Source organism: Monodon monoceros, unplaced genomic scaffold, assembly GCF_005190385.1.
Source record: "Monodon monoceros isolate NGI ecotype Baffin Bay Population unplaced genomic scaffold, NGI_Narwhal_1 Super_Scaffold_3, whole genome shotgun sequence".
Taxonomy (NCBI): domain Eukaryota; kingdom Metazoa; phylum Chordata; class Mammalia; order Artiodactyla; family Monodontidae; genus Monodon; species Monodon monoceros.
In genome coordinates, this window is record NW_021703780.1 from 14,678,379 (window position 1) to 14,705,678 (window position 27,300).

General features: G+C 39.5%; 1 protein-coding gene across 8 annotated transcripts in view; it reads right to left on the reverse strand.

Moving 5' to 3' along the window:
* Positions 1-27,300, reverse strand: part of KIF13A (kinesin family member 13A) — a 219,292-nt gene that overhangs the window by 87,698 nt on the left and 104,294 nt on the right. For all 8 annotated transcript variants that reach the window (XR_003796624.1, XM_029242237.1, XM_029242240.1 and 5 more), the window contains exon 4: positions 13,536-13,596. Coding sequence is in view for 7 of the 8 variants with exons in the window: in XM_029242237.1 (XP_029098070.1) it covers positions 13,536-13,596 (61 nt within the window). In the remaining variant the exon portion in view is untranslated. The remainder of the gene's footprint in view (positions 1-13,535; positions 13,597-27,300) is intronic.

Consider the following 27,300-nt stretch of genomic DNA (forward strand, 5'->3'; position numbering starts at 1 on the left):
TTCTTATCCACTGAAGACACACTTTCAAAAATGCTTTTATGTGGTGGGAATGTAAATTGGTACAGCCACTGTGGAGAACAGTACGGAGGTTCCTCAAAAAAACTAAAAACAGAACTACCATATGACCCAGCAATCCCACTCCTGGGCATATACCCAGAGAAACCATAATTCGAAAAGATGCATCACAATGTTCACTACAGCACTATTTACAATAGCCAGGACATGGAAGCAACCTAAGTGTCTATCAACAGAAGAATGGATAAAGAAGATGTGGTTCATATATACAATGGAATATTACTCAGCCATAAAAAAGAACAAAATAATGCCACTTGCAGCAACATGGATGGACCTAGAGATTGTCATACTGAGTGAAGTAAGTCAGATGCAGAAAGACAAATATCATGATTATCACTTATATGTGGAATCTAAAAAAGGGGGTATAAATGAACTTATTTACAAAACAGAAGCAGAGTCACAGATGTAGAAAACGAACTTATGGTTACCAGGGGATAAAGGGGGGGTGAGGGATAAATAGGGAGATTGGAACTGACATATACACACTACAATATATAAAATAGATAACTAATAGAACCTGTTGTATAGCACAGGGAACTCTACTCAATACTCTGTAGTAACCTATATGGGAAAGGAATCTGAAAAAGAATAGATATATGTATATGTATAATGGAATCACTTTGCTGTACACCTGAAACTAATACAACATTGTAAATCAACTATAGTCCAATAAAAAGATGCTTTTATGTTATAGTTAAGTATGATAGAGTCTTGTGCTAAGAAAATATCTGACCCATCCTGTTGCTGATCTTTGATACACATCGATATTCTTTTCTCACGTGTTTTCTCAAAGGACCTTCCTTATTCCACGTGTATTCCCAAGGCCTATGCCAAAACACAGGCTTAAATCTGGACCTAAGCCCTGTAGTGCAGAAGATGGGGAATTAAACACAGCCTGTGCTCAGGCTTGTGAGAATTGATGGTGGTCCTCAGCCAGGACCCAAGTGCCATCAAAGGCATTGAAAAAACACCACTTTCTTGGCACAAACAGATGAATGGAGCAATCTCGTTTGATCTTCCACACTGGTTAACCAGCCCCCGTAAAGGGAGTAGGGTGAGGATGGGGACAAGATGCTTTAAGACTTGGCTAGGTCCAACATCCTGACTGTAATTCATGATTTTGATTCATATTTAGTAACTTGGAAAAAAGCAAGAGCTTGAGGTGATGAAAGGACTCAACTGCAGAGAAGCACTGCGGTCAAAGAGCTTTTCACCCTGGCTTCACAGAGCCTGAAGTCATTAACCAATCAAGGATTTGTATCTGTTCTTTTATCAGGTAGTGAAATGGATTACTTTCTGGTTTCTGCTTCTGATGCTGAGTAGGCTGGAATTATGAGGAATTATTTTCTCAATGTTTTTGCAAGGGCAAATCACAAGTCTTCTTTTTCCTTAGTAGGAATCATCTTTTAAAACCAAAGATCATTAACTGAAAAAAACAAGAATGAATGCTATAGAGCTACGTGAAATAGGTTTATGATGTGTCAGGTGAAAAAACCAACACCACCACCAGCCAGGGTGTGTATACTAAAATTGCACTAAAAACAAAAAATGATCAAAGAATGCTCCAGCATATAAAAAATACAAGAATGAATTTCAGCTTGGCCTGTTTCCAAATTACTGCAGATACTAAATAGGATACGAATTAACCTATTTAACTTGTATACTTTTATAATTTATGCTGCTAAGAAGAAAAAAAGTATTTTTTTGTCAACTGCCCTGTTTGCAGTGCACTTTCCGTATTCTATACTGCTGAATCCTTGCAATGCCTTGATATGGACTGTGATCAATAAGGAGATGGGGGTGGTGGTGAGGGCAGCACTCTGAAAGAGTAAGTCATTTGCCCAAGATGGGGCCACCAGCGAGTGGCAGGGCCTATGGGTGTTGACTCCCAGATGGACTGAGGCCCATCCATAATCAGTGATTCAGGCTTCATGACACTGGGAATCAGTTATTCCCACCTCTGGTCTCCGTGGTATGTTTTTTTTTTTAAAACAAACTCCCAGAACTCAACACACTGCAGTATTTTTTTTTTTTCCCATGTCTGTCTCTACCACTGAATTGTGAACTCCTTTGAAAACAGGAGCTGTTGCATCTTAGCAGAGTACCTGGCACACAGTACACACTCTTATTTACTGAATTGCTCTGGTGACACTACTGTTTTTAGACTAATGTGTATTTAATTGGGCGTCCCTTTCCTCATTAGTGATGACGGAGGCATCAAAATATTGTTGGTTGAACTTAAAAAGTTAATTGTAGGGTTTACACTTTGGATAAAGTATGGCTGTTTTTGAAATTCTAATGAGCCCCTCAAGATTACAATAGTCTTTGTTAAATAAGGCCCTGGGGTGTGAACAGACGTGTCAACATAATATGTAACAACTAATCGAATAACTTTGATAAAAATTACAGATTACACTTTTACTGACATCCAGTTACCTCCTAGACATTGAAACAAAATATATATGACTGAAAAAAATAAACCAGTCTCTTTGATTTCCACTAAATGTACAAATATGCTTTCCAAAAAGTCAACTTCTTTTAGTTAGATATTTACGGTTACATTTGACAGACAGAATATAATTGAGATTTACTGTATTTAATAAAAGTTTTAGTTATAACTAGGAAAGGAAAACATTCTGGGAAACACAAAATGGAATATGAAAAAGTAGAAGACAATTATACTGTGTTTCTGGAAAGAATTTTTCTCCTTTCCATCCTTAAATAGCTATCCCAAAACACAATTTATAAAAGGGAAAATACAAAGAATTATATTGTAAAGTTCATGTATTTTTACAAATCTAAGCAAGACTGGATTCTAGAGAGAATGGAATCCATTTTGTCTACGACTTCATGTCTCAAGGGAAATTTATTATCTTTTAAGAAATAATGAATACTTTCCCACCTCTACAAAGATTCATCAACATTAACATTTTTAATAGCTCTGCTTAATTTCCACTGTATACTTAACATGCAATTTATTAACTGATACAACCTATTATAGATACTTAGATTATTTCCTTTTTCTTTTTTTCTGCAATATTTATTCTTACACATTTATCTTTGTACACTTTTCTATTGACTTTACTAGGCAAAACTCCAAAAAAAATCAAATCACTAACTCTCCTAGCAATGCATGAATCTTTTTTCTACACCTTCAACAACACTGGCTATTATCATTCTTCCTGGCTTTGACTAACAGAAAAAAAAAAAAAGCCTTTTGTTTTGTTAAATTTAAATTTTCCTTTTCTTAGGTTATTGTCCATTTGTATTTACTCTTCAGTAAACTATTTGGGTGCTATGTTTATTTTTATAAATCAATTGGTTTAGTAATTGATTAAGTATTAATTTTAAAATATCCATCATATATTAAGGATATTAACCTTTGGTCTATTATATATTGTACATATTTTTCCCCAATCTGTCATTTACCTTTCAGTCTTATGTTGTTCTTTGTCATACAAAAGCTTTTGGTCTTTCACATTCAAATCTCTCATCTTTTCCTTTATGATTTTCATCTATATGGTGTATGTTATGCTTCCAAAATCATTCTGGATTATTATTACCCCAAATTACATAGTTATTCACCCATATTTTCTTCTAGTTTTGTTTTTGGTTTTTCCAGTTTTATATCCAAATCTGAATTCTACTTATCAGCTATGTAATCTTGGGCAAGATCTCCTTCACTAGTAAAACAGGAATAATAGTTGCTCTCTTACTGGGTTGCTGGTATGATTAGATAAGGCAGTACAGTAAAGCACTTGCCATAGTGCGTGGTCATTAAAAGTCTAGAATATATTTTAGCTAATATCCATAATTAATACCATCTCTTAAATCTTTAATCAACTATAATTAATTTTGGTGCAGAAAAGGAGGTAATCATCTAATTATTTTTCCTTCAATAGTTCCTCTATCTTTGCAACAATTCTGTGAGGCAATCCAATTTTAAAGATAAAAGATACTTACTCTTAGAAAAAAAAAATTAAAGGAATCATTTATTGCTATTTCTCTAGCACCTCTAGTGGTCCCACCTTTAAAATTCCACTGACCAAATGTAATGGTGGTATACTCACACGTGACAGAAAGAAGGGGGTGTGTGAATGTGTGTGTATGTGTAGGGGGGTCATGATGAGGAGAGGAAGAAGGAACAGTATCATTAATTATTATCTGGGCCAGAATACGTCAACCCATGTTGTCCAGTGGAGGAAAAATATTTACCATTTTTTTATAACATTAAGATATCTCAGAAAGGTAGAGGGAAAAAAACAACTAAATAAATCATATCAATAAAACTGAATGCAAACAGACTCTATAGAGCTCCCCTTATTTTTTTATTCTGGTGCCTTTGTAGCTCTATGAATCCCTGGCTGGGGTTATACTTAATCAATTCTTTGGTTTGCTGACTTTTAGCCACCACTGGTAAAACAAATGATTATTTGAAAGAAGTGAAGACTGTCAGCCAAAGCCTAAAAATGCCCTGTAGGCTCTATACGGTCTTCTGTCCTCCTCAGCATAACCAGTTTTCCATGAAACATGAACAGTGGCTACACTTCACTCTGTGATGGACAGAAAATATTAACCATCAAAGACCCTTATACAGTCTATTAAGGACAGTCTGGTTTATCCAAAAGACTGAAGGTGTTTTTGTTTGTTTATTTGTTTCTTTTTACTTTGTTCCTTTTTATTTTTTAAACACAGCAGTCCCTTTTTTCGGCATAGAAAAAAAGCAATTTGTCAACTGCTTTTAGAAGCTTAGTTCACACACACACACACACACACACACAAAGAGCTATTTATGCTGGAGAGTGGGAATCAGGGGATCCATAAAAGATGCACTATCCCTATCCTAAATGTTTCCCGACTCCAGTTCACACTCAAATGGGACGAAGTGCCACTTGTCTAGGGAAACACGTACCAGCCCAGAAGGGAAACGGAAGGGCAAGTTCAGAAGTCCTGAGGGAAGCAAGAGGACCTATGAGAATCTGTTTCTATCCCAGACAAACCACACAAAGGCACAACACAGTCCAACCCAAGAGCCTGTGACTTTTCCGCAGGACCCCTGCCAGAGGGGAGATGGCCACTCTACAGAAGTCAGCTCCACGTGCCTGGCACGGGGAATCCAAAGCGTCTCACTTGTTCATAACCATGACCAAGATGCCAATTTCCTCTGTGGGGTTTATGATTAGACTCCTATAGCTGTGTGGACAAGTCTTAAAACCCAGGCATGCCCAAAGCAACCACAACACAATGTCAGAACAGTAGAGAAGGTTCCTGTATGGAATTTCTGCAAGCAAAGTCACAGACCTGACCCGCCCAACCCTGAGTCACACATGATACAGCTCTCTGAAAAGCTAACACCCTGAGTCTCCACACTTGTGCGTAACCTGTCCCTCCTGGGAAGAGCAGCAATGGCCTCAAAGCTACCAGGCGTGTGCACTGGGAGCTCAGTAACCAAGGTAATTCTCTCGCTGCAGCAGGGCTCTGATAGCAAAGCACAGAAGAGAAACTAGGGATGGGAGGGAAAGTGCATATCATGCATATGCTGACACTTGACTGCTTACGAGGAACAGGGTGAAACATCACAGTGGGCTATGCTCTAGGAAATGGGAGAACAAAATAAGAGGGCATAACCTTGTTTTATTCACAATCTGCATGAACCAAGGCAGTCTCACATAGATCATGGCTGACCAAAGCACTAAATATGGAGATACAAGGCTGGACGTGACATGTGCACAGAATATTTCTAAGGTAGTGGCGTGGAAGAGCAGCCGGGATTTTAACACGATTCTATCATTTTAAACAGAATCCCCAGTTTTCCTTCTTTTCCCCATCTCTTTTTTCACTGGAGTTAATAGTGGAAAAAAAAAGGTTAAGCTCAATATTTATGATCTGGAGTTCCTGGGCATGCGCGTCTGTGAGGGTGTTTTTCCACTCCTGACCAGGCTGACAGCACTAGTGACTGTGATGAGTCTGGACTTGGCAGGTGGCCCAGCTCTAAATCCGAGCACCTGGACAGTGCAAGGCCAGTCAGGCACCTCACACATACCCGAAGGGGTGAGGAATGCCGAACCTGGACGAGGTTTCAGGTAATCTCTCCCTCAAACAGTGCAACTCTCAGAAACTGTCACATGTGGTGACTTTAAACCTGGTTTAAGTTAAATGACCAAAAACTACAGAGCTTAGATAAAGGAACTAGGGCTTTAAAGGCTTGACTTGATGATAGGAGATTTAAGTTTTAATAAACTATAGAAGATTGCCATTAAGGGGCTTGGTAAAACGACCCTGAGAACCTGGGCCTGGAGGGTAAAGGTAGACACGGGGCCATTTTCCACAGTGGCATCTGGGAGCTATCAGTACTGCAGTCCTCAGGAGCTTTCCTTGCAGCACGGCCTGGGTGACTCGCCCAGATGGGTGTTTCCACCCCCTGACAGCGCTGGGGCCAGTCATGAGCTGGCAGTGAACCTCAGCTCCTTTCTTTGTTGCCGTATAAAGTGGCTGAGTCACAGAGGAGGGGTCAGGCGTCGGGGCCCCGGATGAAAGAGCTGTGAGGATGGTCTCACAGAGAATGCATTTTGGAGTGATTCAGGAGGGTACTTTCACATATAACAACTGCTGAAAAAGGAGCTGTTCTTCACCTCTACCTGCTCAACAGTGTTTGCCACTGTGTCCCTGTGACACAGAGGCAGACCTGACTCAATATCTCTTCTGGACTGTGGGGTGCACAAGATTGACAGCACTTGAGGGGAGGTGAGAACAAAGCCCAAACCAAACACAGGCATTCAGGACTCTGGAGAACTTCTGACAGGAGGGAGAATGTTAATAGTATTATTCCTGGCTAGGTTCCAAGCCAGAGTACTCCAATAACATGATTCCCTAGGCACAGCCTCTTGTTGGGATGAGAGAGAAGAGAGGAGAGCCTGGGATTGCAGTAGAATCCATAAAATCTTCACACATAACTGTCATTGACCTAAATCCACATTTACCACTGCTTTCAGCTCTCTTACAAGTAGCAGGGCCTCTCTGAACCTCAGTTTCCTCATCTGTAAAATGGGGGCAATATCAGTTTCTCCTGATTCGGTGTTTTGACAATTAAATGACCTGCTGCAGATAAAGGGATGAGCACAGTGCTGGGAAACTAGTGCTCAGAACTCTATTGACTATTGTTGTTATTATTATCCACCCCTCTAAACACACTTAACTAAGTTAAGTGATGTCTCTGGGTGCCAAGAAATACTCTAAGGAATAGATGTCGACAAAGAAAGGAAAGTGGAAGAAGGCAGCATTGGGTGGGATTAAAATATCTGGGAGTAGAGGTGAGAAGAAAGAGAAGCATACACACACACTCTTGTAAAAAATTTAACAGTGTCAGCCTAGCTTACTTTATCTCAGAGAAATTTTTCTTAACTGACCTTCACTTACCCGATTCTCTCAATTAACATTCTCTCTTCCATCTGTAAAATACACTGATGCATGCTTACTGCACACTAAATCACCCAACTGGTAGACAACTCTCTGGACTCCCACCAGCTGAGTTATGTTCTCACAAAGGGTCAGTTGTGTTTGCTCCTGAACTGGTTTGTGTCAGTTACACTTCTCTGTAATTACATAATTAACAAATGCAAAAAGAGAGCTGCTCGTTCTAAGAAAACTAGTTTGGATACTTAGGAACAACTTGATAAAGGTGAGCCCCTAAAAGAACTGTCAGATTAGGTATGGGTAAGAATCTGTAAGACTGTAAAAGAGAAAGAAAAATCTAGAAGGATTCTGCAGTCAGTGTTTCATAAATGTCTTTTAAGATGGCATGCACCATTTATAGTGAATCTCTAACAAACTTTTCACATAGTCAACTACTACTGCTTCTCATAACCACAGGGAAAACTTCCACAGTTTTGATAAACTTAACAGCTAACAATTACTGAGTATTTATTCTACACAAGACACTTGCTGAGGTCTTCATATACACTTGAATAGTAAAATAATGAATCAATACAATATGCTCTAACAAATATTTTGGAAGTCTGCTTAAAAAACTGGTTCTATTTTGGCTACTGTCAACTTTTAGAATGTAAATTTTGATGCACAGTTAAACAATATGAAACAGAAATCATTTCTACCTCTGAGCCCATAAACGCTCCCATCATAGGAACAGAATCAAACATGGCTATTCTCCCCACGGCAACAGCCATAGCTAGGAGGCACTCAGCTGTCCCTTCAGGGTACAAAGCAACGTTAGCAGAACAAGAATCAGACGTAGAACGTTTCTCCTGAATTGCAGGGTATTACAATGCCTGAAAACACAGGTTTCAGCAAATCTGAGCGACATACCATATGGTGAGAACTGTCATATAATTTGTAAGTCAACAGTTTAGAATCTCTCAGGTCAGGAAATGTTCTTGTCCATGTAGATACCCAGATATGCCACCACTAGACTGATTTTTATTTTTGGTATGAAGATTTATAGAAAAACAGGTTTATGAAAAATATTCTCCTGCTAGGAAGAAAAGCAAAACCAAGGTTACTGGAAGTCATTGTTATTTAACCAACAGGACACATTTTAGACAGTGATAAAAAATGTATTGATTTATTATCGAGAAGCCCTTAAATGAAATTAGTAGTGATTTAAACATTTAAAAAGGCCTGTTATCTGTTATGATGCTCTCAAGTTTATCAGTATTCACTATAATAACATTATAATCCTAAATGTTGATCTATGGGGGTTTTTTTTGTTTTTTTTTTGCGGTACGCGGGCCTCTCACTGTTGTGGCCTCTCATGTTGCGGAGCACAGGCTCCGGACGCGCAGGCTCAGCGGCCATGGCTCACGGGCCCAGCCGCTCCGCGGCATGTGGGATCTTCCCGGACCGGGGCACGAACCCGTGTCCCCCGCATTGGCAGGCGGACTCTCAACCACTGCGCCACCAGGGAAGCCCCTGATCTATGTTTATGTGTATGTATATATGGGCTTGGGGAGAGGAAACGGATTTATGTAGAAATCCCATGCTGTGGGTGCCTAATTCTGCAGGTTACTTCTGCTTTTTCTTAGCCCTGGCACAAGGGTTTTTGCTTAAAGATTCAGAATCATGCGCAGACTCGCTAACCAAAAGGTGGTAATAAGAGATAATATATTTAAATTGTGAAATGTCTCAAAGCATGATTCAATGCAATTCAAATGGCTTAACAAACAAGCCTTTGATTTGACTCTGAAAAGTCCACTGCAACAGCTGTGTGGCCAGCATAAAATGTCTGATTCATGTTTAATCTGAGAGCTGGAAGAGATCTGAGATCATTCTAGGCTATATATCCTCCTTCCACAGATGAAGAAACAGACATCCCCAAAGTTTAGCAGTTTGTGGCAAAACCAGGTCTCATAAATACCAGCACACACAATGCATTTTCTCTCCAAAGGACTGATGCTACTATCCTTACTACTGCTACAACGTGACAGTGATAAAGATGATGATAAATATTTCTTAAATTTAGTTATTTATTTATTTTTGGCTGCATTGGGTCTTCGTTGCTGCACGTGGGCTTTCTCTAGTTGCGGCGAGCAGGGGCTACTCTTTGCTGCGGGGCGCGGGCTTCTCATTGCAGTGGCTTCTCTTGCTGTGGAGCACAGGCTCTAGAGTGCAGGCTCAGCAGCTGTGGCACACGGGCTCAGTAGTTGTGGCTCCCGGGCTCTAGAGCGTAGGCTCAGTAGTTGTGGCACAGGGGCTTAGTTGCTCCGCGGCATGTGGGATCTTCCTTGACCAGGGCTTGAACCCATGTCCCCTGCATTGGCAGGCGGATTCTTAACCACTGCGCCACCAGGGAAGCCCCATGATAAATATTAAGCGAGCATTTCCTGTGGTTTAAGTACTTTACATGAACAGGTCATTTAGTCCTCAAATCAACCCTATGAGATCAGAACTATTATCAGCCTTATTTAACCTAAAAGGAAACAAAACTCACCCAACCTTACATAGATAAAAGGTGGGGGAGGCAGGACTGGAACCCAGGCAGTTCGATTTAAAAGCCCACATGCTTCCACCACTCCACCCAACCCAATGCAGTGCCATTATACCTACTATAGAATTATGGGTTTCTAAATCAGTCTGAGAGTGGAAGCTCTTGCTTGCTATAGCTTTTAATGAGTAGAGTAACATAAAACATAATTGAGAATTTAACATTTGACACACCCCATGAAACTGACAGCCTCTCTTTGCTCTTTCAATCCATGCACTCATCTGTCTCTCTCCCCTCTCCCTCCTCCTCTCTGCCCCCCAAGTTTTGAGAGCTGCCTCAAGAGCTGTGATTCAGTATCAATGATGCCATTATTCATGGAGTCTGACAAATAGGTCAGTTTCAGGAACTATGTGCTTCCCCTTCTCCGTTTCTTGTATGTCCCATCAGAGAATGAATGCTTCTATCTTAATGTTTCTATTCACAATTAAGAAGCAATTGCTTTTTTTTTTAATTAAAGAGAAGGGAAATCAAACTATACTCCAATATAAAATAAAAATTAAATTTAAAAAAAGAGAAAGGAAATCGTATTAGTATAGAAACCAATCAACTAATCTACTAGTAATATATTCACTAGGCAAATTATTTACAATGAGTGCAAAAAACCCTGAAAGAATAGTAAGCAAGAATTTTACTTTTTGCTGAGGTGGTCACAGAATTTGTACAATAATGGGGATACCTAAAGAGTAAGAAACTGTCTCCTCACATTTTGTAAATAGACTCTGCTCCATCGACCAAAAGAATCCTATTTCAGGGTTAATACCAGAAACATGGTATTAGATGTGATCATGCCAGCTAAAATTTAGTAACGTTTAAGCTATCAAAATGTTTAAAACTCATTTTATCTTTTAAAATACTTCGGCACATACTATTTGTAATGAAGAGCTACAGAAATCTTGAGTTTCACATTTTAATTTTATCATCTGTACTTAATAAAATTATCTCTAGTAATAAAAAAAAAAGTTTGTCCTACATTCAGAGGTATGAGTGATACGCTGCAGAAAGCTAGAATGGTCTCTATGGGCAGTAATGGAGAATTGGATTGTAGAGATACGGAAAAGAAAGAGAAAAACAACCTTCCTGAAGCATTATTTTAACCCCATTACTCCAATAGCCCCTCCCCTATTTTTCACCGTATCATCTACATTTCTTAGTCTAGCTTTTAAACTTTCTTATTATCTGGCCTCACTTAACATGTACAAGTAGGTCTCCCACTGATTCCCCCCCAAAATGCATCTTTTGCTCAGACCAGTGTTATACACCATGCTCACTCCCACTTCTGCATCCTCACTTACAGAAAAGCCAAACGAAGTATCATTTATGGGCACCTTCCACTGGTCAGCTCATTAAGTTACCTACTGAACCCTTATAACAACATGTAAGATAAGTATTATCACTGCCATGTTTCCCATTTTACAGAAAAGAAATTGTAACTCAGAGAGATTAAATTGTCTAAGAGAACCAAAGCAAGCTTCCTGAGACTTAAACCCAGGGTGGAGTTCAGAGTCCGTGTGCTTTCCTTGACACTGTATTGCTTCCTCTCGTCTGGATGCCCTCCATACTGCCCCGTGGCTAAATCTATGCTAAACTTTTATGTCCAGTTTCAGTCCCATCTCCTCTATGATGGGACTTCCCAGGCAACTTCAGTCTTTCCACATTTTGCCTCTCCTTGGGTTTTCTATAGTACTTAAAACCTGTAAAATTTAGAGTTTAAATACTATCTCAAAATGTTTACTGTTGTTTGTCATGCATCCTTCTGCTTTCCAACGTAGGTTATAATTTCTCAAGGGCTTCCTAGGCTGCACACATAGTAGAAGTTTCATGAATACTTAAGGAACTATTCTGAGACTTTCTGGCTTCCTGGGTTAAATAAGAAGAAACACTGGGCTGGAGCATAGAAGGGGTGGTGGGGAGTCAGGGAGCAGGGGGTGGGGAAGGTAGATGGGGTTATAAAATAAAGGATCTTAAATGTCATCCAAAGAGTACAGATTTTTATCTATAAGGGATGAGGAGTCCTCTGAAGTATTTGACAATTGCGTAAGAGTTCTAATACAGGGAACTATATCTGACTATATCCTGAATATCAACAGAACAGAGTGAGAGATTGGACTTTGTATAGCCATAGCATTTGTCCTCATCTGGTTCTGTCACAGTATGAAGTGTTTTACTTTTGTTTATTTAAATCCAAAAGCACACACCCAGCACAAAATTATACTGTGCTAACAGTCAAGGCTGACTCTCCTAGACTCTGTAGAATTTATTATATAGACTCCCAAAGGACTGATAAAAAGACAAATTAATTACAACCAATATGAAGAACTATTTACTCACATTAATAAAATACATTGCTGAAGTTGCAGGAATGATGTTTGGAAAGAAAGGCTAATTTACCCAATGTGAGCAATGGAAGGAATTTTCCTAGCTCCAGCCATTAACTTTTGAAAAAATTATACATCAAATAATTTCTCAACAGATTTGCTTTATGCAGCAAGGAAAAGGCTATCAATAAACAAAATTTCCTATAAGCAAGTAACTTCTTTTACCCTCTAATCTTTTAAGATCTACATCCTCTCCATCACCCCCTCACTGTTTTTCTTCCTTCCTTCCTTCCTTCCTTTCTCTTTCTTTCAATATTTCTTTCTCTCTTTCTTTCTTTCGTAAATGGGAAAGTCATTCAGCTGACATTCTTATAAGTAGAAATAAGGAGAAGACGCTCATTAAGACTCTATATCTAAGAAAAAGGGGTCACAGTCAGAAGGGAAGGAACAAAGACTTCCTCCACTAAAACAAATGCTTCCCTCTTGAGCTAAAATAATTTTAACTCCTAGGAAAGGTGAAGATTCACCTGTGATCACAAATAAAATTAGCAGTCTTCTGTATTTAATCGAGTAGGGATAAAATGCCTCAAGGAAGGAACAATAGCAAAATGTGGGGCCTTGAGGCAATGCTTCCCCGAAGAATGTACAGTTTTAGTTCATATCACCACTGACTACTTTACAACACTCAGGATGCGAGGGGGCCCTGGAAACCAATAGCATCTGCGCTTTGCTTGCTTAAGCGGAGCAGTGCCTACCCTGAAAGTTAGAGGCAAGGGAAGGCACAGCACATTAAACCTCCTCTTCGGGTAAGAACCACAACAGCTTCCACTGACGGCCTGAGGTGGTTCCTCGTTATCTCTAATCCTTGGAACACCTCTGAGGACATTTCATACCCCCTTTACAGGTAAAGAACCTGAAGCTTAATGAGTTTGGGAAAAAACCCTGTCCGAGGCTTCTCAGCAAGGAAATGGCTGAACCAGATCCTAAAACCAAATCTTACTGACTTCAAAGCCCACGTGCCAGAATTGTAAAGAATGAGTGCGAATTTTATGGGAAAAACAGAGCTCCAGAATAATTAAAGAAAACAGACATAACGGAAGAAGAGGCCAGAGGCCCAACCGCCAAGTGCAGAGAGAGAGCCAACTTACCAGCATATTTTGTAGTGTTAGATTCATCCATGGACCAAAAGCAATAATCAAACGCAAATACCTGAATGAAAGAACAAAACATTAAACTTAAAAATTAATTAACTTCCATGAGTAAATCAGACTGAAAAAAAATTCACTGATGAAGATGAGGGTGCCTGCTACTGTCTTATTAAAAAAAAACAAAAAAGCGAAAAAACACCATAGGTTTGATGCTTTATTAACCCTGAAGTTTCTTTCAGACTAAATTGATGGTTATTTTCTTGTATTAGACTAAGTTGCATATAGAAATTGCTACTTATCCATAATTCAAACAAGGAGACATCTTAGCCAAAATTTTTTAAATGATACATTTAGTGAGAAAGAATAATGGCTTCTCTCCCAAGTCTATGGTTCCAGCGTCTTCTGAAACTCTCCAGCCAGACCTTCCGTGGCTTCACAAGAAACACTAAAGTGATCAACTTTCATTTAAACCAGTTCCTTCTAACTTTCCATGATGCTACCATTTCTAGCATAGCCAAAACTTTGTCAAAACTCCCCACGTTCCCGTAAATCTTGGACTCCCAGTCTTGGGCCAAGTATTGTTAATAAATCAATAATTCGGGGGATTCCCTGGTGGCGCAGTGGTTGAGAATCCGCCTGCCAATGCAGGGAGCACGGGTTCGTGCCCCGGTTCAGGAAGATCCCACATGCCGTGGAGCGGCTGGGCCTGTGAGCCATGGCCACTGAGCCTGCGCGTCCGGAGCCTGTGCTCCGCAGCGGGAGAGGCCACAACAGTGAGAGGCCTGCGTACCACAAAAAAAAAAAAAAAAAATTGAATAAGATTTGAAAAAAAAAATCAATAATTCACTCTCGCATGCTTTAGTTTTCTGCAGTAGTTACTGAATGCCTGCTATGTACTAGGAATGGCTGATGCTGCCTCCATAAGGACACACATCTAATCAATGTTTTCCAGGCATATGACCACCACTCATGTTCCAGCCATCATTAGCAAATGCGTCGGGCAACGTTCCCCAAAGTGCGCACCAAGGAACAGCAGTTTCATGAGACAGTCCATGAAATAAAGATTACATCATCCGGAAATGGTAGATATTTTACCCTGCTTAAGATTTTCTATGCAATTCTCAATATTAAAGTCTCTGAAAAGTCCTCCAGCAAATAAACCCATTTAGTTGTGTAACTTTTTTTTTTTTTTTTTTTTTTTTTTGCGGTACGCGGGCCTCTCACTGTTGTGGCCTCTCCCGTTGCGGAGCACTGGCTCCGGACGCGCAGGCTTAGCGGCCACAGCTCACGGGCCCAGCCGCTCCACAGCATGTGGGATCTTCCCAGACGGGGGGCACGAACCTGTGTCCCCTGCATCGGCAGGCGGACTCTCAACCACTGCGCCACCAGGGAAGCTGTGTGTAACTTTTTTATTTCTCAATTACTTTTGGTGAGGAGAGTAACACCTATTAACATGCCTTGAAACTAGTGTTTCTCAGCATACTCCTCAAGCAAACTGGCTCAGGTGACTCAGAAGTGACTTTCACAGGCTCCTTGTTACAGCCTTCCCCCGCTTGCAACTCTAATGGTAAATTACAATCCTAAAGGGACAGAGACCCTTTAATGCTTAATCATTGCCAAGGGATCGTAAGCACTGAGCAACCAGAACCCAAGCACTTTGACCTGGCACTTGAGACTGGCCATATGAGACCCTTCCAGCCTATGTCCCCCAACTTCCTTAAGCTTCAGCTGAACTTTCCGTACCTTGGAGTTGCTAAGTACAATTCCACCTCTGTCATTTTCTTTATTTCCACCCTTCAGAATGCTTCATACTCCTTAAGGCCCAGTTCAATATATTTTTCTTCCAGGAAGTATTCCTTGGTTAAACCAAAAGGGATTTGCTTTCTCTTCTCTGAACTCTCAAAACACTGTTTAATCCTTTTTTGGTGTGACTCCTATCCCGATTATTTTATTTTTCACTTATCATGCATATGATGTGTGCATATGTTTTATCTCCCCTGGTAGACAAAGATCCTTAAAAGCAGGAACCATACCTAATTCATATTTGTATCCTGCAATGTCCATAGTAGTTGCTTTGTAATTACTTATTACATGATTACTGTCATTGAGAACTTGCAAGAAAGAAGGGACTTTCCACATCATCAAAAGACTAAATTACGCTGAATAGTTTCAGCACTACATGTACTTTGATGCTTTTAAAACTGATTCAGGTACACACACAACTTACATCATCAACGTCAAATCCAAATTCAGTTTTGTTATTTATACAAACATTCACTCTGGTCTTATGACAACCAAGGTTAAAAGGAACAGCTATGAAACAATAGTTTCAGCCAACAGAGTGTGAAATATTTACTGCATTCAAGGGCTCTTCCAAAGACTTGAGAGACCACACAGGCTAATCCAGTTAATCTTCCTGCCTCAAGGCAGGACTGAACTTCAACACTTCTGAGAGATGAAGATCTCTCAGTTTTTAAACATTTCCAGAAAAGGAGATTCTACAACCTCCCTTTAATGGCATCTTATAACACTTAACTTTCAACCCCAGGACATTTTCCTTTCCTTTTGACCTAAATCAACTTTCCTCACTTTAAATGGCCAACAGAGGCTACTTTCCAATTTCGAGGTATGTTCATTGTTTCCCTCTAAAGTCTCAATGAATTCCTCTTAGTAGTTGCTACATACAGTGAAATAATAATTTATTTCCTGTATGTTAATTTTTCCTACCTACCTAAAACCTGTATTTAACAGCTTGCTATTTTGCATACAAGCTTAGAAAGCTAGAGATTTACATTCACAGTAATGTTACTTGAAATAAAATGAAATCCGCCCCAAAACTGGGGGGTCTACCCTTAGTAATAATCATTCCAAATTCTGTGCCAACTTTCATTTCTAACAGACGGTTAATAGGCTAAAGTTGTTTTTGCTCATAAAAAGGAAGATAACAATTTTTCATTTTAGGCATTCACCCTCCCAAATTCAGACAAATGTTAAAACTCTCCAGAGGAGAAAGGGCCCTGATAGTACTGGCAGACATAATTGTTCTTTTCTTGCCAAAAACTGGCCTCTCCCTGAACTGAATTATGTCTCAAATTTCAAAACCTTTGATCACAAGCATTTTAGAATGGTCATCTCCCTCAAACCAGTCATGGAGTACAGGTTATGCTTTTACTTAACATTTATCAGTAAGAAAGCTGAAGCCCAGATATCTGAAGGATTTCCCTAAAAACTCAAAGCAACTGAAAAGATTCTTGTTATCATTTTTTTATTTACTGCAGGTTACCAGTGATCCCCCTCCTCCTATGAAATTCCACAGCACTCTATAGCTCCCGTGGCACTAGTTCACATGTGCTCCTGTTTTATGGCTTAGTTCAACTGGTGTGGGTCTCACCTCCACTCAAAGGTGAACCCGTTGGGGGCAGGGGCTTTGTCTCATGCTAGTGCCTGGGTCGGTACCTCATATAGAGCAGCCACTGTATGTAACATTTTTTCAATAAATAAACATAATACCAGGAGAAGAAGTTGGAAGATAAGAAGTTGGAAGATAAGAACACGGAATGAACATGATAAACTGTTATGAAAACGTAGAAGTTCAAACTGCAAGATAGATTTTTAGTGTTGCATTACTTTCAGATGCACATTTTCGGGGAACTTGATTCCTTCAAGGGTCAAATACAGTTTTGGTCACTAGATGAGTCCTCTTCAGCACCATCATTCCAGGGTTCATGTGGATAAATAAGAATGGCCACATCAAGTATAATTTGTAGTTTGCACAGAATTAGAACAATTATCTGTTGCTAGAATAATTATTTGGTATGACTGTTAGGAAAACAGTGTTAAAGATGTTTAAAATAATTTCTTTGTCTTAGGTAGCCCAATCATTTCCCTTGCAATCTTCTTAGTACAATAAACTAGTATTCACAAACTATTATCTTTCTTTTCATGGCTAAAAATTTAATTATAATTTAATCACAAAGATTTGTAACAAAAGAGGACATGATTTTCTTATTTTCTAATACAAAATCATTGACATTTCAAAACAGATAACAAAACCATTTTCTTGAGTTATTCTTTAGAAACGAAACACTTCAAAAAAATAATTTTCTTCAAAGCCAGCACATTATACTAGAGAAATATATTTACTCAAGACTTCTAACTAATTTCATTAGAATTCCTAAATGTTTATTTCACCTATTCATTATGAAGTCACTAGTATCTTAATTAGTCTATGGCAGACAGGGGACTTCTTTTTTTTTTTTTACACATCTTTATTGGAGTATCACTGGTGTGTTAGTATCTGCTGTATAACAAAGTGAATCAGCTATACATATCCTCTTGCGTCACTCTCCCCCCCTTCCTATCCCACCCCTCTGGGGGTCACAAAGCACTGAGCTGATCTCTGTGCTATGCGACTGCTTCCCACTAGCTATCTATTTTACATTTGGTAGTATACATAAGTCCATGCCACTCTCTCACTTCGTCCCAGCTTACACTTGCCCCTCCCCGTGTCCTCAAATCCATTCTCTACGTCTGCATCTTTATTCCTGTCATGCCCCTAGGTTCATCAGAACCATTTTTTTTTTTTTAGATTCCAATTATATGTGTTAGGATACGGTATTTGTTTTTCTCTTTCTGACTTACTTCACCCTGTATGACAGACTGTAGGTCCATCCACCTCACTACAAAGAACTCAATTTCGTTTCTTTCTATGGCTGAGTAATATTCCATTGTATATATGTGCCACATCTTCTTTATCCATTTATCTGTGGATGGACACTTAGGTTGCTTCCATGTCCTGGCTATTGTAAATAGAGCTGCAATGAACATTGTAGTACATGACTCTTCTTGAATTATGGTTTTCTCAGGGTATATGCCCAGTAGTGGGATTGCTGGGTCGTATGGTACTTCTATTTTTACTAAGGGACCTCCATACTGTTCTCCATAGTGGCTGTATCAATTTACATTCCCACCAAGAGTGCAAGAGGGTTCCCTTTTCTCCACACCCTCTCCAATATTTATTGTTCGTAGATTCTTTGATGATGGACATTCTGACTGGTGTGAGGTGAGACTGTAGTTTTGATTTGCACTTCTCTAATGATTAGCGATGTTGAGCATTCTTTCATGTGTGTTTGTTGGCAATCTGTATGTCTTCTTGGGAGAAATGTCTATTTAGGTGTGCTGCCCATTTTTGGATTGAGTTGTTTGTTTTTTTGATATTGAGCTACATGAGCTGCTTGTAAATTTTGGACATTAATCCTTTGTCAGTTGCTTCATTTGCAAATATTTTCTCCCATTCTGAGGGTTGTCTTTTCGTCTTATGTTTTCCTTTGTTGTGCAAAAGCTTTTAAGTTTCATTAGGTCTCATTTGTTGATATTTGTTTTTATTTCCATTTCTCTAGGAGGTGTGTCAGAAAGGATCTTCCTGTGATTTATGTCATAGAATGTTCTGCCTATGTTTTCCTCTAAGAGTTTTATAGTGTCTGGCCTTACATTTAGGTCTTTAATCCATTTTGAGCTTATTTTTGTGTATGGTGTTACGGAGTGTTCTAATTTCATTCTTTTACACGTAGCTATCCAGTTTTCCCAGCACCACTTATTGAAGAGGCTGTCTTTTCTCCATTGTATATTCTTGCCTCCTTTACCAAAAATAAGGTGACCATATGTCCGTGGGTTTATCTCTGTGCTTTCTATCCTGTTCCACTGATCTATATTTCTGTTTTTGTCCCAGTACCAGACTGTCTTGATTATTGTAGCTTTGTAGTATAGTCTGAAGTCAGGGAGCCTGAATCCTTCAGCTCCGTTCTTCTTTCTCAAAATTGGTTTGGCTATTCGGGGTCTTTTGTGGCTCCAAACAAATTGTGAAAATTTTGTTCTAGTTCTGTGAAAAATGCCATTCATAGTTTGATAGGGATGGCATTGAATCTGTATATTGCTTTAGGTAGTATAGTCATTTTCATAATGTTGATTCTTCCAATCCAAGAACATGGCATATCTCTCCATCTGTTTGTATCATCTTTAATTGCTTTCATTAGTGTCTTATAGTTTTCTGCATACAAGTCTTTTGTCTCCTTAGGTAGGTTTATTCCTAGGCATTTTATTCTTTTTGTTGAAGTGGTAAATAGCAGTGTTTCCTTAATTTCTCTTTCAGATGTTTCATCATTAGTGTACAGGAATGCAGGAGATTTCTGTGCATTAATTTTGTATCCTGCTACTTTACCAAATTCATTGATTAGCTCTAGTAGTTTCCTGGTAGAGCCTTTAGGATTCTCTACATATAGCATTATGTCATCTGCAAACAGTGACAGCTTTACTGCTTCTTTTCTGACTTGGATTCCTTTTATTTCTTTTCCTTCTCTTATTGCTGTGGCTAAAACCTCCAAAACTATGTTGAATAATAGTGGTGAGAGTGGGCAACCTTGTCTAGCTCCTGATCTTAATGGAAATGGTTTCACGTTTTCACCATAGAGAACAATGTTGGCTGTGGGTTTGTCACATATGGCCTCTATTATGTTGAGGTAGGTTCCCTCTATGCCTACTTTCTGGAGGGTTTTTATCATAAATGGGTGTTGAATTTTGTTGAAAGCTTTTTCTGCATCCATTGAGATAACCATGTGGTTTTTATCCTTCAATCTGGTAATATGGTGTATCACACTGATTGATTTGCATATATTGAAGAATCCTTGCATTCCTGGGATAAACCCCACTTGATCATGGTGTATGATCCTTTTAATATGCTGTTGGATTCTGTTTGCTAGTCCTTTGTTGAGGATTTTTGCATCTATGTTCATCAGTGATATTGGCCTGTAGTTTTCTTTCTTTGTGAAATCTTTGTCTGGTTTTGGTGTCAGGGGGATGCTGGTCTCGTAGAATGAGTTGGGGAGTGTTCCTCCCTCTGCTATACTTTGGAAGAGTTTGAGAAGGATAGGCGTTAGCTCTTCTCTAAACTTTTGATAGAATTTGCCTGTGAAGCCCTCTGGCCCTGGGCTTTTGTTTGTTGGAAGATTTTTAATCACAGTTTCAATTTCAGTGCTTGTGATTGGTCTGTTCATATTTTCTATTTCTTCCTGGTTCAGTCTCGGAAGGTTGTGCTTTTCTAACAATTTGTCCATTTCTTCCAGGTTGTCCATTTTATTGGCATATAGTTGCTTGTAGTAATCTCTCATGATCCTTTGTATTTCTGCAGTGTCAGTTGTTACTTCTCCTTTTTCATTTCTAATTCTATTGATTTGAGTCTTCCCTCTTTTTTTCTTGATAAATCTGGCTAATGGTTTATCAATGTTGGTTATTTACTCAAAGAACCAGCTTTTAGCTTTATTGATCTTTGCTATTGTTTCCTTCATTTCTTTTTCATTTATTTCTGATCTTACCTTTATGATTTCTTTCCTTCTGCTAACTTTGGGGGTTTTTTGTTCTTCTTTCTCTAATTCCTTTAGGTGTATGGTTAGGTTGTTTATTTGAGCTTTTTCTTGTTTCTTGAGGTAGGATTGTATTGCTATAAACTTCCCTCTTATAAGTGCTTTTGCTGCATCCCAAAGGTTTTGGGTCGTCGTGTTTTCCTTGTCATTTGTTTCTAGATATTTTTTGATTTCCTGTTTGATTTCTTCAGTGATCTCTTGGTTACTTAGTAGTGTACTGTTTAGCCTCCATGTGTTTGTATTTTTTACAGTTTTTTCCTGTAATTGATATCTAGTCTCATAGCGTTGTGGTTGGAAAAGATACTTGATACAATTTCAGTTTTCTTAAATTTACCAAGGCTTGACTTGTGACCCAAGATATGATCTATCCTGGAGAATGTTCCATGAGCACTTGAGAAGAATATGTATTCTGTTGTTTTTGGATGGAATGTCCTATAAATATCAATTAAGTCCATCTTGTTTAATGTATCATTTAAAGCTTGTGTTTCCTTATTGATTTTTTTTGTGGATGATTTGTCCATTGGTGAAAGTGGGGTGTTAAAGTTGCCTACTATGATTGTGTTACTGTCAATTTCCCCTTTTATGGCTGTTAGTATTTGCCTTAAGTATTGAGGTGCTCCTATGTTGGGTGCATAAATATTTACAATTGTTATTATCTTCTTCCTGGATGGATCCCTTGACCATAATGTAGAGTCCTTCTTTGTCTCTTGTAGTAGTCTTTATTTTAAAGTCTATTTTGTCTGATATGAGAATTGCTACTCCAGCTTTCTTTTGATTTCCACTTGCATGGAATATCTTTTTCCATCCCCTTACTTTCAGTCTGTATGTGTCCCTCGGTCTGAAGTGGGTCTCTAGTAGACAGCATATATATGGGTCTTGTTTTTGTATCCATTCAGCCAGTCTATGTCTTTTGGTGGGCGCATTTAATCCATTTACATTTAAGGTAATTATCAATATGTATGTTCCTATTACCATGTTCTTAATTGTTTTGGGTTTGTTATTGTACGCCTTTTTCTTCTCTTGTGTTTTCTGCCTAGAGAAGTTCCTTTAGCATTTATTGTAAAGCTGGTTTGGTAGTGCTGAATTCTCTTAGCTTTTGCTTGTCTGCAAAGGTTTTAAGTTCTCCGTCGAATCTGAATGAGATCCTTGTCGGGTAGAGTAATCTTGGTTGTAGGTTTTTCCCTTTCATCACTTTAAATATGTCCTGCCACTTCCTTCTGGCTTGCAGAGTTTCTGCTGAAAGATCAGCTGTTAACCTTATGGGGATTTCCCTGTATGATATTTGTTGTTTTTCTCTTGCTGCTTTTAATATTTTTTCTTTGTATTTAATTTTTGATAGTTTGATTAATATGTGTCTTGATGTGTTTCTCCTTGGATTTATCCTGCATGGGACTCTCTGTGCTTCCTGGACTTAATTAACTATTTCCTTTCCCATATTAGGGAAGTTTTCAACTATAATCTCTTCAAATATTTTCTCAGTCTCTTTCTTTTTCTCTTCTTCTTTTGGGACCCGTATAATTCGAATGTTGGTCCGTTTAATGTTGTCCCAGAGGTCTCTGAGACTGTCCTCAATTCTTTTCATTCTTTTTTCTTTATTCTGCTCTGCAGTAGTTATTTCCACTATTTTATCTTCCAGGTCACTTATCCGTTCTTCTATCTCAGTTATTCTGCTATTGAGCCCTTCTAGAGAATTTTAAATTTCATTTATTGTGTTGTTCATCACTGTTTGTTTGCTCTTTAGCTCTTCTAGGTCCTTGTTAAACATTTCTTGTATTTTCTCCATTCTATCTCCAAGATTTTGGATCATCGTTACTATAATATTCTGAATTTTTTTCAGGTCGACTGCCTATTTCCTCTTCATTCGTTAGGTCTGATGGCTTTTTGCCTTGCTCCTTCATCTGCTGTGTGTTTCTCTGTCTTCTCATTTTGCTTAACTTACTGTGTTTGGGGTCTCCTTTTCACAGGCTGCAGGTTCGTAGTTCCCGCTGTTTTTGCTGTCTGCCCCCAGTGGGCAAGGTTGGTTCAGTGGGTTGTGTGGGCTTCCTGGTGGAGGGGACTGGTGCCTGTGTTCTGGTGGATGAAGCTGGATCTTTCTGGTGGGCAGGACCGCATCCGATGGTGTGTTTTGGGGTGTCTGTGGCCTTATTATGATTTTAGGCATCCTCCGTGCTAATGGGTGGGGTTGTGTTCCTGTCTTGCTACTTGTTTGGCACAGGGTGTCCAGCACTGTAGCTTGCTGGTCGTTGAGTGGAGCTGGGTCTTAGTGTTGAGATGGGGATCTCTGGGAAAGATTTCACTGTTTGATAACTATGTGGAGCCGGGAGGTCTCTGGTGGACAAATGTCCTGAACTCAGCTCTCCCACCTCAGAGGCACAGGCCTGACCCCCGACCCAGAGAGATCTCCTGGCTGGTACTGTAGGGTCAGACATGAATAGGGAGGTCTCCTGTCTCTCTTGATCCAGTGTCCAGTGTCCTTTCTGGCAGACAGGTGGCTTTGATCTCACCCATCAGGATCTCAAAGGAATCACTCTTCTCAATCTCAACAGGCCCAAAATTTGTTCCACCATTAACCAAGATTAACCCTGTTTCTCTCTCCCAGGCTTCCAGCTCAGTGATGTTCAAGCTGCAATGTTGGCTCTGGTCACAAAGGTGACCCTTTCCTCTACTTTTTAAGTTTCTTCAATAGACATCCATGTTTTGCTAAGCTAGTACAATTCTAAGTCAGTGGAGGATCTTTATGCACATCTCTATAGGAGACAATCTGGGACACTGAGGTGTCTAGAGAAATCTGTAATGATGGAGGGTGGAGGTGGCTCACCACAGCAGAGGAATGGAGTGCCTTTTGACACTCAGTTTGGATGCTACTTCCAACAACTGAGGGGAACCTGAGGGACTTGGGTCCTGAGCCTATCCTCCCTGTCTCCTGCTTCTCCGATTCTTGCCATGAGTGTGCCGCCACAACGCTTAGTCCCGCAGACCTGCAAAGGGCAAGGGTGGGGGCGGGGGACTTCTTAATGCATACAACTGAGCAAAAAAATAAATCAAATTTGGAAACCAAGTATTTTTCATATTTCATCAATGCCAATCAACATCGTGAGAACTTTTTTTGTAAAGAGACCCACAGCTTCTAAGATCCTTCATCTAGAAAAAGAGCCAAAGGTACAGATGCTCCCCAGTTGTTTTTAAAATCTGAAAGTCATTGTCTTCACTGTTTTCAATAAAATGTGACTCCACCTTCTCAGAATCCCATTCCTTTCTTTCGGTTTCCAACTTGTAAAATTCAGACCAGCATTTAATTCCTTGCAGCTTGCCGTACATATCTGTCCCACCTTCCACACACTCTTAAAAATGTTAGCTTTGCATCTCTGAGCTGCTGAACATCCTGTAAAGTTATCACAAGCTGTTTTTAATAAGGCAAATGTGCTGGGTGATATACACTCTGAGGCAAATGAGCCTCAGGACTTAGGAGCAGGATGCAGCACAGAGAAAGTCCACTCTTATCAAAAAGTCCCATCTCATTGGCATTTCAGCAAAATTCACCTTGCCATTTTTAAAAAGGAAAGAAAGAAAGCATATTCTATATTCCTGGAAGAATAAGAGGGCATTGGTGTTCTAAGAAATGCGATCTGTAATCATTTTCCTGATCCATAAAAACCAAATGTAAAGGTACTTTCAATTGCCTTACCTCTGTATCCTTTCATTCGTCCTTTCTACTTGCACACTTTCACTAACATGTTCTCCAGTTATAAAACATTTCATCCAGAAAGCCTTCAACCAATACCTAGTTGCCACCCCCTCTCAGTTTCAGGTACTACAGGGAACTCAAATATGCATTAGGCATGCATTTTTGTCCTCTAGTCACTTTTGGTCTAGTCACAAAGAGAAAACATAAAAGAATTATTCTTGAAAATTAAAAAGCACATTTTTTTCCAAAATCATTTTCATACCCTTCAACTCCTCTCCAGGCAGAAAGTCATTAACCCAATACTTTTCTCAAGATAATTTAATTTTAGGCAAAGAAATATCTACAAACATACACATCAGAGATTTTGCCAAGTGAGTCAAAGACTACTCCCTTTCAAATTTCTCCTTATTAAACTATTTCAGCATCATCTCACATGTCACTCCCTCATGAAACCTTTCTTAAGGACACTACTTCTTACTCTGAATTTCATATCTATCTGACCAGATTGTGTGTGTATGTGCATGAGAAATTATATATATATAATTATATATGCTCTATATAATTAATTCTGAGAGGTCAAGACCTTGGTTTTCCTAATGATTTTATTGCCCATAATTCCACCAAACAAAAATACTCCGAGAATTTACTTTTTAAAGCAACGTCATGGTGAATGACCATTCACTGAAACAACCTTGTAAATCTGTGTTATCCCACACGATGGCTGCTTAAAATAGCCCACACGGGTGAGTGTGAATCCTCCCACAGTGCTGCAGGGTAGTAGATAACACAACAGTCCTTGGTCAAAGCCCGTTTCCACTCAACTGTGGAAGTGACAAGACAGGTGTCACCGTACAGACAATATTTGTGTGTTTACTGGATTCCCACCCCTTTCCCAAAAGACAGGAGCAAACTCCCCTATTCACCTACATATTATGTCAAGAGTCAACCATCTCTTCAGCTCTGAGAGCTTCCATCAATGACCAAGAAATCCTCTGGTGGGAAGTCCGGGGGAAAAAAGAAAAGAAAATGTAGAAGTCTAAGAAAGTCTCCCCTTCCTGCAGTCCCTGCTTCTCTTCACCTCATTGGCCATTCTTCAAGACCTGCCTAAATGTCACCTCCTCCAATGCTTCCCTGACTTCCCTCCTCTGTGCTGCCTCAGTCGATAAGCTTCTCCTCTCGAATACACACTCTACATAAGTAATCATGTATTTTATATTAAATTAGAACTGTGGGCATTTTAGCAAAGTGTCTACTGATACGATGCTTTGTGCACAGTAAAACTCAGTATGCGGTAGCCACTGTTATCAGTTTTGATGGTATCTACTGAGGGGGTCCTCTCCCCAGTTAACAGTACAGCTGTCACTTATAGAGTGTTTATTATGTACCAGGCACCATCCTAAGTGTGTTACAGTCTGCTCAAGCTGGGAGGTTTCCTGAGCCAGGACCTGTGCTAATTCATTTCTTTAATCATTACAGGCATAGACACAGTAGATACGTGCTCAGTATTTGCTGAATCAAATGAAGAAAGAAAAATGAAAAGGCGAAAAGGTTCATATGGCCATGACAAGAGAGTTGCTATAGTTCATTGAGTTCTGTGTCAAAAGGATCAATACAAAACACACTGTGTACTTCCTAGCCCCCAAATCCAGAATCAAAAGGGCTTCCCGTGGGGGAGAAAAGTCCACTCTATGTGGGCTGGCTTTGCTTTGCACGAAGGAGTGTGTCTGTCTGCACTCATGCTATCCTGTCATCCTCTCCTCTGGATACAGTTCATCCACTGTTCACACCTGAAGACTCAGCTGCAACTTAACGGCCTGTTCAGGCCGCTACTGATTTTGGAAACTGCGCCTGAGGTCCCTCTACAAACCCTATTTCTCTGGTTTTATAAATACCGGCGAGCCAATGTCCTGTTGGTGGTTACTTTTCAATTTTGTCCATTTGAAAGAGTACAATTAACATGAAAGACATATGCCAAATGTGGTCATGTGTCCCCACACTGTATTATGAGAACTGAACCAGACCAAAAGGAATTAAAGTCCTACATTTCATGTCACGTCAAAATTTTCCTTTTAACGCCAAGTTTCAACATTTTTTGCTTTTTCATCTCTTTCTCCTAATATCAGAGATGTGAAGCGTCACAAAAAAAGAAGAGTTAAGCTTCATTCAACTTGGAGAAGCGGGACTGAAATTGAAAGGAGAGCCTCTGTGATCAGAACTGTCTTCATCACTGCTATTTGCAAAAGCATCTCTGCCAGCGCTAACTCCAGCCTGTATTTGAGCATATCTGCTCCTGGGCATCAAAGAAGGGACACCAGCCAGAATGATCATTCTTATTACTGGTGAGTTCTATTGCTGGACACCAACTTCACATTTAAGAAGTTGTCAAGTAACTGCTATCCTTTTGCAAGGTGATCAATCATTTCCTTTACAGTTGCCTATATACGCACACCAAATAATGTCAATACTGCCCAACTGTAAAGATGTCAAGCATCTTAAAGACTCAAAGCAAACTGACAGCATCTGTTGCACATCTACCAGCAATGAGGCATGGGTCCTGATCCCAGGGACCTCACAGCTGTAGGAAACAACTATGTCATGGAAAGTACTGTTCTACATGGCAGCTCAAATTTCTAAGGGCTCATGAAGCAGTGTGTCTTCAAAGAAT